This window comes from Epinephelus lanceolatus, chromosome 23 (genome assembly GCF_041903045.1).
Source record: "Epinephelus lanceolatus isolate andai-2023 chromosome 23, ASM4190304v1, whole genome shotgun sequence".
NCBI lineage: Eukaryota > Metazoa > Chordata > Actinopteri > Perciformes > Serranidae > Epinephelus > Epinephelus lanceolatus.
The window spans coordinates 23,139,794-23,154,619 of NC_135756.1; the positions used below are offsets into that span (position 1 = coordinate 23,139,794).

Consider the following 14,826-nt stretch of genomic DNA (forward strand, 5'->3'; position numbering starts at 1 on the left):
TGGTATACTAACTCATCTGTGTTTGCGAGTGTGTGTGTGTGAGAGTGTGTGTTTGCTTGCTTTTGTTGTTTGGATTGGAGATGCAAGGTTAGACCAACAAGCCAATCACCTGCCAGATTACAACTCACATCACGCCACGCTTCACTGTTCACAAACATCCCTCTCTTTTTTTCCCTCCCTCACCACATTCTCTCTTTATATTACTCACTATCCCTATTCCTTCCTCTTTCTCTCTTACACACACACAAATACTCTCAGTTGGGAAATTCTGAAAATTGGTTTAACTAAGTGGGAGGTAAAGTAAGAGGAAACCCAAACAACAGGAGACATACACAAAGGCGTAGGGAGGATCAATCTGTCTCGAAAGACCAAACACAAGAGAACAATGCAGTTAAGAAGGAGAGCTGAAATCCGGTATATTTTTAGACTTCTTTAATGCCTCTGCATCGGTGACAGCCATGGCCAGAGGCATTATGTTTTCCAGTTGTCCATCCGTCCATTTTTCCGTCCAGTTCTCATGAACGCAATATCTCAGGAACCCTGGAGGGTATTTTATTACATACGGCACAAACTTCTACTTAAACTCAAGGATGAACTGATTTGATTTTGTCGGTCAAAGGGCACTGTGACCTCACAAAACCCATATTTGGCCATAACTCAAGAATTCATACACTAAATATGTCAACATGCCACAAATGTCTAACAGGATAACATGACAAAGAGATGACACTTTATATTCCAAAAGTCAAAGGTCAGTTTCACCATCATTCAGAGCCAAAGCTCAGGAACTGAAGGGGGAATATGTAGTGGTTTACTGAATTGGTGACACTAATCTTGGGTGCTCACCCTAAAACTGTGGTAATTGTATAGTTTATTGTTGGTACATGTGACATCTGTTGCACGTCTGTCCCTTAGACCGGTGGTTCCCAACTGGTCCAGCCACAGGGTCCAGATTTTGCCTTGTGTCTTTAGTTCAAGGTCCACACAGTTTAACATTTAGTGTCATACTTGCATGTGGCCATGTTGTTGAGCTGGTTTGATGTCTGTCAAGCAGCTGTCCGTTAGTCGCCCACTCTACAGTGGGAAATGGCACTTGAAAATAAAAGCTCTGTGTCTGTTTTACAAATTTGACACATTTGCAAGTCACTTGCGGTCCATTTAGAAAGGACCTGTGACCCACCAGTTGGGAACCACTGCCTTAGACTGTATAAAAAAATGGACATAGCCATTGAAATGGACTTCCATTTTGAAGCCTCAAGTTCCACATTTTAGGCATCGCTGTCTTGGTTTTTTTGGAGCCAGTAGTGACCATATTTGGATGAGAGGGTGCTGGGGAGGATGTAGGGGTGGATCTGACTCACATACTGTAGCAACGGCTTGCAGACAGCTTGTCACTCAAGCGACCACGCCCTTAAATGTGCTTAACTTTGAATGTTAATAAAATGTAATTGGGCGAGCTATAAAAAAATTTACCCCCTGTGCAGTTGTCAAAAATGTTAAAATTAGCTATAGAGACCAAAACAATTTTTGTACCAGCCTGTAAACAAATTTATTTCTGCTGTAAAATTGGGGAATTTAACATGGGTGTCTACAGGGCTTGACTCTGTGTTGGAGCCAGCCTCAAGTGGCTGTTTGAGGAACTGCAGTTTTGGCTTCATTTTTGAGCCTCAGAGTTTGCCGCTTGGTCTGTCCGTCCACGGAGAGAGATTCTTCCTACTTTGTTGCTCATACTGAGGCTTCTTCCGTTTTGCCCAGTCCAGTGTTCCTCATCTGAGTCAAAGTTCTAAGGCAGGAGTGTCAAATATACAGCCCGTGGGTGGAGCCACTGAGTAGACTCCTTCATGTAAAATGGTAGGAGTCTTTCCACCCTGACTAGAATACAGTTCTTGGTAAAGCCAATAAATTGTCATCATATTTAAAGATATTGAACTTTGTGCAAAATATTGTCAACCAGCAGCTTCAGTACAAAAGAATCTGTATCAGACTTCTGTCCTGTTCAGCCCTGTTGCTAAGGCACTGCCAGAACGTTTGATTTCCTCAATAGATTCTACTTTAGTTTGGTGTAGTGATGCCAGTATTACACAGGAGTGGAAATGTATGGACAAATGCACATGAATGTGGGAAAACTGCGACATATTGTTGAAACTGAAAAGACATTTCAGCCTCTTCATCGTCTGTTTTGTAAATGGACGAATGTTTTCAGAATGTACTTGTTTGCATTAAAAGAAAGGGAAACATTTGGAGGCGTTGTTATTTATAGGTTGTTGCGCAATGGTTGTACTGTTCCCTCCCACTTGACATCAGATTGGACTGCATGTGGTCTATTAACTATGGATGTTGCTGCAAAGAAGCTGCAGATTTTATTATGTGGATGCGTCACACACACACACACACACACACACACACACACACACGTCTGAACAGACATGGATGTAAACTGCAATTTGACTTGTTGACAGAGGGGTACAATCGCGAGGCGTTAATTCCAGTTGTATCACACCACGTCTCTGTTTAAATCTGCCTATCCACTATTATTTCTTCCCTCGTTCCTGGAGGGAAATTCAATTATCACAGCAGAAAGGCAGTTCCTGTTAATTCCTGCAGAGTTATGGCTCACTGTTATACACAAATGAGTATGGTGGTTAAAGAGCAACGCTTGCAGTTGGTTACTCAGACAAAGTGGAAATGAGTAATACAACACCCTCTATCTAATTGCGATCCTGTAAATTAGAAGTAAAATGTGATAAACATAGCCGAATTATTGGAATGTGTGTGTAGCCTTGGGCGCTTTTATTAACTCACCTGTGCCAAAGAGTCTACGGAGCAAAATATAGAATTAAAGAGTGTGTGAGTCGGTTTCCCGAAACTGTAAATGATGCCTGATTAGTCAGATTTGAGCATATTTTAAAGTAGCATAGCTTCTTTACCACCACATACTATCAAAGTAGACACATCAGAGAGCACGCCTGAGGAATAATTCATGGAATCATGCTACTAGTAAGAGTGTGAGGGGGATTTGTCTGTGTGTGTGTGTGTGTGTGTGTGTTTCTTTGACTCAAGTACATCTGTGAGCTGGATGGTGCACACACTGCAGAGACACATATTCATTAAAGTAATTCCACACTGTAATTCCATGAATTTTAAGCTGTAATAACATACAGTATGTGGGCAACTAAACCCCAAGACGAGCATGCCAGGATGCATTCAGAAAAGCTCACACATTAAAATTCACTTTTGATATCCCACCTTTAAGGGGGCATATATTCCCTATTCACTTGCATTTAAAGGCCCGGGTAATTATCCTCCCTGTGATAGGGCTCCGGAGGAAAAAAAATGAATAGAACAAGGAACACATCTCATCCTTTGTCTTTTCTCCCTCTTTAATTCCCCCTGCTCATTGCCGAGTCATAAAAAAAATGAGCCGCCAAACGTAACGAGGGGCTGAAATAAAAAGCTGTGCAAAGAAGAGGGGATTTGTATCTTTCTTTGTCTCTGTCGCCCTGCAAATGTAAATTTCTGGATTGTGACAGACAAATGTTTTATATTTTTCCTTTTTATATCTCTTCTCCTTCCTTTGGTGTATAAGGCAGACTAAATACATCATGCAAAAATGCTCCTTAATCTTTCTTCTAATGAAATGTGATAAAAGGCTGCAGCTATTTGAGGTGTCCTGAATGAACAGAGATGCTAAGCTTTTGTTTGAACAATATAACAGCTGTGTGTGTGTGTGTGTGTGTGAAATATTAAACTTGTTGTAAATCAACATTTTCACGTGTCTCTCACCAGGCCGAACCAGAGGGATTCTCGCATTTCCACCTCTACGTGTGTGCCGCCTTCCTGGTGAGGTGGAGGAAAGAAATTCTAGAGGAGAGGGATTTTCAGGTAATGCACACGCAACACACAGGGGGCGCCACAAAGCTTTCAGACACACAGACTGGCATGAACATATACACTAAAACATACATGTTTTCACACCCAGCTGGCGACACTGATGCTGATATACTGTCCAGACTTTTATATCGATGTAAATTCATCTCGGTTGTCCTGGTTACGTGCAAAAACAGCATCTAAACAGACCACCGGGCTGCAGAGCTGTTCATGGCCTACATCGCTCTCCATTACCTCCCCGGTCATTAACTGTGAGGTTCAAAAGTCGTTGTGAGTGCATTAGTAGATGACAGTAGACAGCTGCCAGAAGGTGACTTTGGTTGCCAGCTCACTGGGGGACCTGGCTTCTTAACAGTGGCAACACAGTCTGATATCACCACAAACAAACATCATCTCTGCTCTCTGGCTGCTTTTACTTCTTCCTCTGTCTGTCGGTTCACATTTCCTCCATGTCCTCTGTTTATGTTGCGTATTAATTTTGATTTTCTTCATCTTTGTGTTCTTTTCTCTGCTGTTTCGAGTCTTTTCACCAAGGATGTAGGTTTTGTCTCCAAAGTAGGGCAGACGCATATGTAGTCGGGGGGGGGGGGCATCGTTTGCTGCATTCTGGTGATTTTTATGCACCATTATGGTGGAAATATCTTAATTTATGTAAAGAAAAACACAAAGTTAAGGCAACAGGGGACATTGAAAATAAAATGGAGTATAATGCAGTAGGTGTTGCTGGGGAGAGGGACGTCTGGGGTGCTTTGCTTGGCCTGCTGCCCCCATGACCAGGCCCCCTATAAGCGGATGAAAATGGATGGATGGATGGATGGGTGGATGGATAATGCAGAAAGGCTCTCAGGCATTCTGTATTGCTTTCATATATGTTTTCTGTAGATTGACTTTTTCATTTAATGTTACCATGGAGTCATGATTTACTCTTCAGTCCTCATTGTGTCTTTTGTTTGGGAAGTAACCTTGTTAAATGTGCACATGGCACCTATTTATTTCAGTGACTTATTTATAAACCCCTTGACTTTAATAGCTCCTATGTCTCAGCAAGATTTCGGCTCATGTGTAAAACATTCTGCACATTCAAAACAATTCTCTGAGAAGTTGCTATTAAAATTATTTAATGAAAATAAAGTTACAATATTTCAAGAAAAAAATCGACCTGTCGTGTAGTCTGCTGTGCATTACATGGCAGTATCCTCTTCAGACTGTCAGACAGAGAGTCCTGTTTTGGACTGTCTCTGACAAAGTCTATGGAAACAGCGTGCGCTGCCCTTCATCTGATGTAAAGACCATTACAATGCCTGGTCCTTAGTGAGTTAGCATGCCCAGGACAGCTGTCTCTCATATCAATGAACAATCAGTGTTTAATTTGATGCTGGTACCATAACATTCCATAACAGCCTTGATTGTTTTGTGCTCTGTCCTCTGGCTAAGTGCACTGCGCTGTTTCTGATTCATCGAAAATGCGCTCCTGCAATCATATAGCTGCATGTAAGGAGGCAGTAACAAAGGGAACAAAGACCAGTAGAAACTATTCCTCATCCAGTGGGATTATAAGGGAGTTAACCCTTTGCAGATCCAATAAAATTATGTTTGATTTTAACACATCTGCCATTTATATCAAATTAGTCGTGGGGTCAAGTTTAGGTAATCAGAAAAGTGGTAGCGACATGTCACCACTGTCCCCACTGTAAATTACACCCACGTCTCCCGTCTTGTCATTAATCTAGAACAGAAATAATGTTAAAAGCCACAATAGAAGTCGTGAGTGTCACGATTGCAAATGGACCTGCTGATGCTAGTCAGCTGAGCCTGGTTGATCAATAGCAATCTTTAAGCTAACAGTACAGACCATAGTGGTTGAAACATGTGTCCAGATGGTGATTATCAGACTAACATCAGCCTGCAGTTTGACTGGCAGCACTGTCGGCTCTCCTCTGCTTGATAAGTGACTTTCACAGTGTCACCTGACTGTGACTGTGATTTCCCTTTCTCTGTCAACATGTAAAAAAAAATCAGGTTTCCTTTTTTTCAGGATATTGCAATGTGCTGCCCTGATTAATAATAAAGTAAACGTATGATGTGATACATCAATCATTGTTTCCTGATACGACAGACTCGTATCCTGAAGTGACTTTAGTTGTGTCTGTGCCCCGTGTGGCCATCTGTATTGTCTTTATCGCCTCACAAGCTTGCACATTTGCACAAACCTCCAAATGCAGGCGCATGACTCTCCCAAGTCCATTTAGTTTTACTCACTGGCTGGCTTGCCATACTGACTACCAAGTTGTGTGCCAAGGGCAAAGTATCCACGCTCATGAAGATGAGAGGAAAAGAGGAGGCGCAGAGGGAGGAGAGGATCAGGGTGGCAATGAGAGGGTAGGAAGAGGGGTAGGAGACATAAGCACAGATTTAACTTGAGTGCAAGGAAGGGAAAAAAAGTAAGGTTTGATTTTATATTGAGAGTACATTTATGGTGTGGCACACTTTTGTGTGATGTTATAACCCGACTCCATTATTCCAGAGACACAATGTTACAGATGATTAATTAAAGCTGACTATGCATTGGGCTGCAGTGTGCACACGCTTGAGGCTTAAAGGCTATAACAACCTTTCAAAATGGACACGATGAACAATAGGACTTCTGTATCGTTGGTTTTGAAGCAAAACTGCTTGGTTGTCAACTATTAAAAAGCTTCAGTGTGTAGGATTTAGAGGGATTTATTGCCTGCAATTAAAGCACAGTGTTTTTAAAAGCGGCTGCTTTGCTGAATGTCACCCTCTTTCACACTGAAGCTGTCCTTTAAATTTTTTCAAGAAAAGGCAAAAAGCCCAAAAAAACAAAACAAAACCAAAAAAACATTAAGAATTTGCTAGCGCCAGAACTCCATGTAGTCTGACACCAAAATTATCAGCTCCTCCATTTTGTCCTCTTTAGCCCTGTTTCCATCGAGCAGTACGGTACAGTTTGAAAAGTTGTGGATGGTACCAATGGAACCGTTCCGTACCATCCCCATTTTTGGTCCCCCCTTTGTTGGGGTGCCTAGCACACAGATCTGGTACTAAAAGGTGGAGCTGTGAACACTGCAGTCTGTTGATTGGTCAATAGCAGACGGTCTCTCTGCTCAGGGCTGAGTTGTGGCTAGTTTTGTAACCTCTGTTCATACCGTGGAGAGTCTTATTAATAAACTGTAAGTATAAAATAGAAGGATGTTTTGCTGCTTCTTGCAGCAGCTGTAGTCGGAGAATAAAATAACTTAATTCACTGTGCTGACCGCCGGCAACTTTTAACGAGGAACATTGACTTGTAATGTTACTCAATGCATGAGTTGATGACGTGAATCCACCAATGCACCTTAAATTTCACTGACAACTTTGACCATTGCTTTAGTTTTTATATGACATTCACTTTTAGTAATGAGTGGATCTTTAAGCATTTATATATTCATTTCGACCGGGTTATGTGAACGGCATATATTTTAATCCTCACTCTGAGAAAAAAACAGCGTTGCAGACGATAAATGAGGTGCAGACTTCCATCTGTGTCACTGGTGATGAGGAAATACAGCGAGTGCTGGACGGAGCAGTGAGTGACAACAACCCTGCCCACATTTAAGAGTACTGTTTGTGGGGGAAACACTAGGGTCTAGGTACCATGTCTGAAGGGTTACTTTTGGTTCCAAAGGTACCATCCCAAAAGTGTTTGGTGGAAACGGGGCTTTACTGCTCCGTAAGGGCCCACAAGTTTATCCGCCAAAGGCATGTAGCAACCACCAGAAGTTTAGCAGGGTGAACTCAGTGTGGCAGATCAAAATCTATGTGCATGCATTTGGGCGGCAACCACTTCATACCCCTACTGCCATGTTGGAAACCTCTTTCCTTCCATCACCTTGCCCTCATTGAAATGACTAGAGGCGTCGAGTTATTACACAGTGGTGTTAAAGCAGCGCAACAGTTTCTTGAGAACATACTTGTTATGTTTTAACTTTCAAAGACTTGCCATTTAGGTTGAGTGGAAATGTAATTGTGTAAAGTGATTTTTGTTGCACTGCCACATGTTAACAAAGCTCTTTTTAAAATGGAGAATAAGTTCTTAGAGAATATTGTTATAAATGGGTAAAATAGCAGTTTCCCACAGTGCAAGTAAAGAATGAAAACTGCCATGAATGACACTTTGGATCGTGGTAGCGGTCCATGTGACTTTGCCATCATGCTGGTTTTTATTTATTAAAATCTCTGTATTTATTATTCAGAGCTTTAATGAGAAGTGACTCTTGGCACTTCAGAGGTCCTGCACATCTGAGCTGTACTCTAGCCCCCCCCAGGTGGTTACACTGACGAAAAACGGGATGAAATCAATAAAATTACTGCTCATACAAGGGTGCCACCCCATCTTTTTTGCACTCCCACCATGTAATACATCAGAAGAAGTCTCAAAGGCGATAGCAGTCAGAGGGTTACGGTTCTAAAGAACCTGTGTTTTCAGATGGAGGCCAGTTGATTAAAGCTGATTCACCCTCTGAGTGAGACACTGGAGGCTGTTGGAGTTTGAAGATGAGGCATCAACTGACTCATCTGTTCTTACTTTCATGCTCTCCTTACCCTCTCTCCCCTTTCCCCTTTTCTCTCACTCAAGTTCAAGCTCAAATAAGATTTCTACTTTTTGTTGGATTCCATTTCAGATTGAACTAAAGATGGTTATAGGTTTTTTAAATGGATTTCTTCAGCGTTTTGAGCTATGCACACAGAAAGGCCCCTCGAACCTTTATGTAGTTACAGTGTGTCCGCTCTTGCGTTAAAATTGTTTAAAAAAAAGTCAATTCATTTATGGAAATATTCATAATTTGACTTGGCAGGCGTACTGGGAGCAGACAGAGCCTCTGGGGGAGTCAACAATGGCAGACTTAAAAATCATAATGAATTCAGGAAGCTCCTAAACACCATCAGCTTGAAGACAGATAGGTCAACTTCATTTTTTTGCATTATCAGAATGTGTGCACCCGCAAGTATGAGAGAGGCTTGTGACTAAGCAATTTTAAAAATGCTGACCAATTCTGAAATCTGGTTCCATCACACACATAAGCAGAAACTTCCGAAACCTTTCTTTTCAATCTCAAAGTATGCACAAACTACAAGTTTTTAAAATAATGGCGCATCACACTACAGGTTATTGTCAAGATGATCGTGATCTCGCTAACGTGATCTCATGGGGAAGCAGATGTAAACAGAAATTGAGTTGGTGTGACAAGTTTTAATATCTGTCAACAGTAGTATGCTAGCTAACAGCACAGGGAGCTAGAATGCTCACTGTTGCTTGGCAACACCTTTAGCTGCTCTGTACTGATGTGATCATAACTGTAATCAACCAGATTTTTAACACCTAAATATCAAACATGTTTGAATTTTTTAGGCAACCCTGATGAGTCTGCAAACAGTTCAGGAGGTTTAAGCCTAGATCTGTAAACCTCTTATATAACAAGATGGACCAAACATCCGTACCGACCAAGGTCAGACAAGATTTCTCTACCAGTTGTCAGGAGGAGTGAATCTGTGATAAATAAATCGCCCCAAAACCCCTGTAGTCTGAGCCCAGCTTTAGCCATGCTAGCAGCATGAGTATCAGTCGGTCCACGGCTGTGGTCCAGACTGAAGTATCTCAACAACAACTGGTTGGGTTGCCATGAAATTCTGTCTGGATGTTCATGGTTGCAAGAGGATAAATCCGACTGACTTTGGTAATGCCCTCACTTTATCTTTAGCACTACTATGAGATTGACATTTTTGGAATTGTTTCTGAAATGTCTCAGTGACATTTGGTAAAGATTTACATCATCCTGACTTTTCTTGTAGCCCAGCAGGTCAGAGTTTTCTCTTATCTTGTGAAATATCCACCATCCATGCTATAGATTGACATGATTTGTACAGGTCCCCAGATAATGAGTTCTCATGACTTTGGTGATCCCCTGACTTTTCCTCTCACACCATGACCAGGTCAACATTTCAATCTAGTATGCACGCTCATGTGTGAATTTAGCTCACAGCAAAGCAAGTCTCACAGAGCCACCAGCATGGCTGTAGATTTTTAGTCTTTAGTTTTAAAATGTGTCTCTGCTGCTGGACAAAGTTCGAATGGTTGAATACCAAGTCCGCAGTGATTCTCTCCAACGTGTACTCAGGCAAACACTCCCCACAGTCAGTCCAAACTTTTCTGCAGTATTAATTCAGGACTCCACACTCTTAAACGATGAAACACATCTCACAGTAGGAATAGTATTCTCCTTACAGAATGAAAAACACTTACTTGCCCCACTACTGTGTTCCAAAAGCTCTGTAAGCTTACCCCTAAATTATGGCCTTGACTGCAGGGTGAACTTGTTCTTTACTTACAACCCCTATTCCAAAAATGTGAGTACACTTAAGAATGCAATGATTTACAAATCCCTTTTGACCTTTTGCTGCAACATGTTACAAAAAAGGCAGGACAGGGGCAACAGAAGCCTGGGAAAGTTATCATAAGCTCAAAAAACACCACTTCGGAACATTCAGGTAAATAGATTAATTAGTAACCGATGGAGGTATCATGATTGGGTATGAAAGGGGCATCCTTGAAAGGCTCCTGCTTTTGACTGACAAGGATGGCCACTTTGTGAAAAACTCTGTGTGCAAACAGGCCAACAGTTTGAGAACAATGTATCTCAGTGCAGAATTGCAAAGAATTTAGGGATTTCTCCATTTACAATCCATGACATCATCAAGAGATTCAGAGAATGTGGAGAAATCTTGGCACATAAAGGTCAAGGATACAAACCAATATTGAATGGCCATGACCTTTGATCCCTCAGACAGCACTGCATTAAAAGTTGATATGATTGTATAAAGGATATTACTTCATTGGCAAGGGAACACTTTGGAAGACCATAGTTGGTTTGTCGCCACAAATCCACAAAAGCAAGTTAAGACTCCGCCATACTAAGTGAAAGCCATATATCAACAACATCCAGAAACAGCGCCAGCTTCTGTGGGATGAGCTCATCTGACATGGACTGATACAAAAAAGAAACGTGTGCTGTGGCCTGACCAGTCCACGTTTCAAGTTGAATCATGTTCTCAGGGCTAAAAAGGCAACAGACCATCCAGATTGTTACCATCGCAAAGGTCAAAAGTCAGCATCGGTGAAGGCATGATGGTGTGTTAGTGCCCATGGCATCATGGGTACCTTACTCATCAGTGAAAGCACCATGAAGGCTGAAAGGAACATACAGGTTTTGGGTAGTGCTGCGCGATTAATCTAATCGCAGTCGCAATTGCGATGTCAGGCTGTGCGATAACGTAACCGCATAAAAGCCTGCGATTTGCGATTTAATGTAGGCTAAATAAATGTTAACGTGTGTGCCTGTGAACGTGACTGCCTCTCCTGTAGTGTGTGGAGTTTGTTGACATCACGCCCACAAGCTATCCTGGTGTGTGCAGCCGGCATGCAGCAGTGACCAACACAGACGCTGAAGAAGAGCTCCACCATGAACAGGCTGAGTTGGTGGCGAAAAAAACGTCTGTTACATGGCGATACTTTGGATTCAGGTACGGCGACGTTGAACAGAAAGACGTGCTGTGTAAGTGTAAAAGTTAAAGTTGCCACGTCCTGCGGCAACAAGACCAATCTATATTAGCACTTGAGACGGGACGTGGCGACTTTAACTTTTAAACTTTTACACAGCACGTCTTTCTGTCCAACGTCGCCGTACCTGAAAGACGTGCTGTGTAAAAGTTTAAAAGTTAAAGTCGCCACGTCCCGCGGCAACATGACCAATCTATATCAACACTTGAGACAGCACAGGGAAAAGTAGGAAGAGTGCATGCGAAAGAAAGCCGAGCCATGTAACGTTAAAGACAATGAGACAACTGAAAGCCACCAGAGCCTCATAAAACAACATCCAAGCACAGTTAAGCAAACATTTGCAAGTGTCACAGGGAAATCACGGACTCCATAACAAATGAAAAATTTAACAATTTTGCTCGGTTTCGGCCCACTTGACATGCTGCTGTGTTGTGCTATGACGCTGGAATTTGTCATTTACGTGACAACGCCTGAACACAACACAGGCTCGCTCCGCTGTGTGTATAGTTCCATGCTGCGCTGCTGTGTGAGCAGCGTGTTTGACTGTGCTCAGTCTGTTGATGGTCATTGACTCACTGTCTGTCCATAACAATAACTATGTCAGGTCAGTGCCCCCCTAATATAATGTAGGGGAAACACTGAATCAAGCAAAAAGACTCATGATACCATTTATTTATTACATTTTATTGTAATTATATTTTAATCGCAATCGCAAATCGCGATATTGTCCACCATAATCGCAATCGCACATTTTTCCCAAATCGTGCAGCACTAGTTCTGGGGCAACATATGCTGCCATCCACACGACGTCTTTTTCAGGGACGTAACTGTTTATCTCAGCAAGACTGCCAAACCACATTCTGCATGTGTTACAACAGCATGGCTTCGTAGTAAAATGGTGCAGATATCAGACTGGCCTGCCTGCAGTCCAGACCTGACTACCATTAATAATGTGTGGCAACAGTGACCCTGGGCTGTCAAGGCACTAAAGTTGTGGATGAGTAAGAATGGGAAAGAATTTCACTTCTGAACTTTCAACTAGTATTCTCAAACATGCCCCTGTCCCAACTTTTTTGAAACCTGTTGCAGGCATCAAATTCAGAATGAGTGTATATTTAAGAAAAACCTCTAAAGTTGATCTGTTTGAACATTGAAAATCTTGTTTTGTATTGTTTTCAATTGAATATAGGTGAAACGGGATTTGCAAGTCATTGCATTCTGTTTTATTGAAGTTTTACACAGTGTCCACACTTTTTTTTTGTTATAGAATAGGCTAATATTAGAGACAAACCTTTATTTCTAGTTCCCTTTGTTTAATTTCATCACAGTGTAGTATAAATTCACCATGTATTCTGATCTGCAGCCCTTTGAATGTTCTATTCATAAATTTGGAATAATAGACATTCCTAATAGCATTAATTCCATTAGTACAACAACAGTCACGCCAAACACTTTGTTTCTCTTGTCACTCTCAGGAGTGTTGTCTCCTTTATTTCCTCTCTAAAACCCTTTCACACACACACACACACACACACACACACACACACACACACACAGAAGCCCATACATGCACAGAAACAGACACAGCCAAATGTCATCTTGGCATTTTTCCCTGCCCAGTATACAGCAAATGAGCTCCCATCGCCTATTTGTTTATGTCTTCATAGGAAGTCTGTTGTCTGTATTTAATGGAACACAGATGTCCTGTGTGTGTGTGTGTGTGTGTTGTGTGTGTGTGTGTGTGTGTGTGTGTGTGTGTGTTGTGTGTGTGTGTGTGGCTCAGTTTGTCAGTGTCACAGACTGGATTCATACACATTCAGATACAAAATGTGAAATGACAGTAAATGTTAGTATTTATTTGAATTTACAAAAACACAAACCTGCCTGCAGTCATCAACAATAAATGTAGATGTTCTCCATTTTCACAAATTGATCAACCAAATGTAATACAATTTACTAAGTACTTTTTTCGACGCAGCTTAGTGTCAAGGAGGAAAGAGAAAAAGTAAAGATTTCGTCTCTTCTCAGCTTTAGTAGTTTAATTCCAGGAGATTTCTGCCTGGGATCCACTGAGCCTCGGAGTTCAAACGTGGGCCTGCCAGGTTCTTAAGGGCCTGTTGAACAGCTCTTATCTCCACATGCTTTATCCAACAACCCTCACGGCATCCCTTCCCTCTCATGTCTGCCTTTCTTTCTCTTTGTCTTTCTCTGCATCTCTGTCACTCTGTTTCTCTGTTGCTAATTCCCAGCCGCTCTGTTTTTTTGTAACTCTTTTATTTATTTGCTGCTCAGTTTCATCTTTTCTTTTGTTTTACTGTTCCCTTCTGTCTCTTTTAATCATTCAGTTTTTCTTTCTTTTCAACATTTATCTCTCTATCTCTTTTTCTCACTCTGTTGTTTCCTACCTTTCATTACCACACTTGGCAAAGATTAGAGGCCTTCAAGACATGGCACTGTGTGTCTGTTGGTTTGGCTGCAACTTTGGTCCAGACTGAAGACTGAATTATCAATTTGGATTGGCTTGAAATTTTGTACAGACATTTATGGTGCCCAGAAGATCAAGTATGCTAATGTTGGTAATCCTCTGAGGTTTTTTTTTTTGTGTGTGTTCCGCCAAGAAGTTTACATTTGCAGTTTTTAGTAGTGCTATTCAATATGATGTTATATCGTTGTAGATTTTGAATACCGTTATTTCTTAAGTGTTGTCTTTTCCTGGTTTTAAAGGCCGCATCATATTGAAACAATCTATGTAATGGTTTGAACTTACCAGAGTGCTCTAGCTGTTCTTTTATTTGCCTTTACCCACTTAGGGCCTGTGTCCACATAGTTTTCTTTTTTTCGGTTGTTCCCAATAAGGAGAGAGCGTATGTGGGTGCATGCAGCTGCCTCAAGAAAAATTGCCAGGCTCAGCATCGTTATTTTTCAATTCAATTTAATAGATAAACTTTATTTATCCCGAAGTAAATTCTTGTGCCAGAGAATGCTTGAAATTACAGTAACACTAAGTACAGTAACCACAATTTAACGTTCACTAGACGACGAGCAACCGTAGCAGGTTGCTGCCTGAGACAGCGCCGGTAACGAACGTAGCTTTCCAAAGTACTCTGGCTCTTTGGTGCAGCCGCCTAGAGTACTTCCAGTTGAAAATCTCAGAATATTTCAAAAAAGGCGCTGGTGTTGTCACTGCCACTCTTTTTCCTACTGTCTATCCTGAGCTGTATGATATGTTGGACAGAAGGTATCACAACAAAGACAGAAAATGTGGGAGTGGATCAGCCGAACACTGAATGGTCCTACTGAGTGCTGTGTAGTCAACCATCTGT

At 41.6% G+C, this 14,826-nt stretch overlaps 1 protein-coding gene across 2 annotated transcripts in view; it reads left to right on the forward strand.

Annotated features, from left to right (window-relative positions):
* Positions 1-14,826, forward strand: part of tbc1d22a (TBC1 domain family, member 22a) — a 196,301-nt gene that overhangs the window by 152,149 nt on the left and 29,326 nt on the right. For both annotated transcript variants that reach the window (XM_033615048.2, XM_033615049.2), the window contains exon 13: positions 3,787-3,882. In XM_033615048.2, coding sequence (XP_033470939.1) covers positions 3,787-3,882 — 96 coding nt within the window. The remainder of the gene's footprint in view (positions 1-3,786; positions 3,883-14,826) is intronic.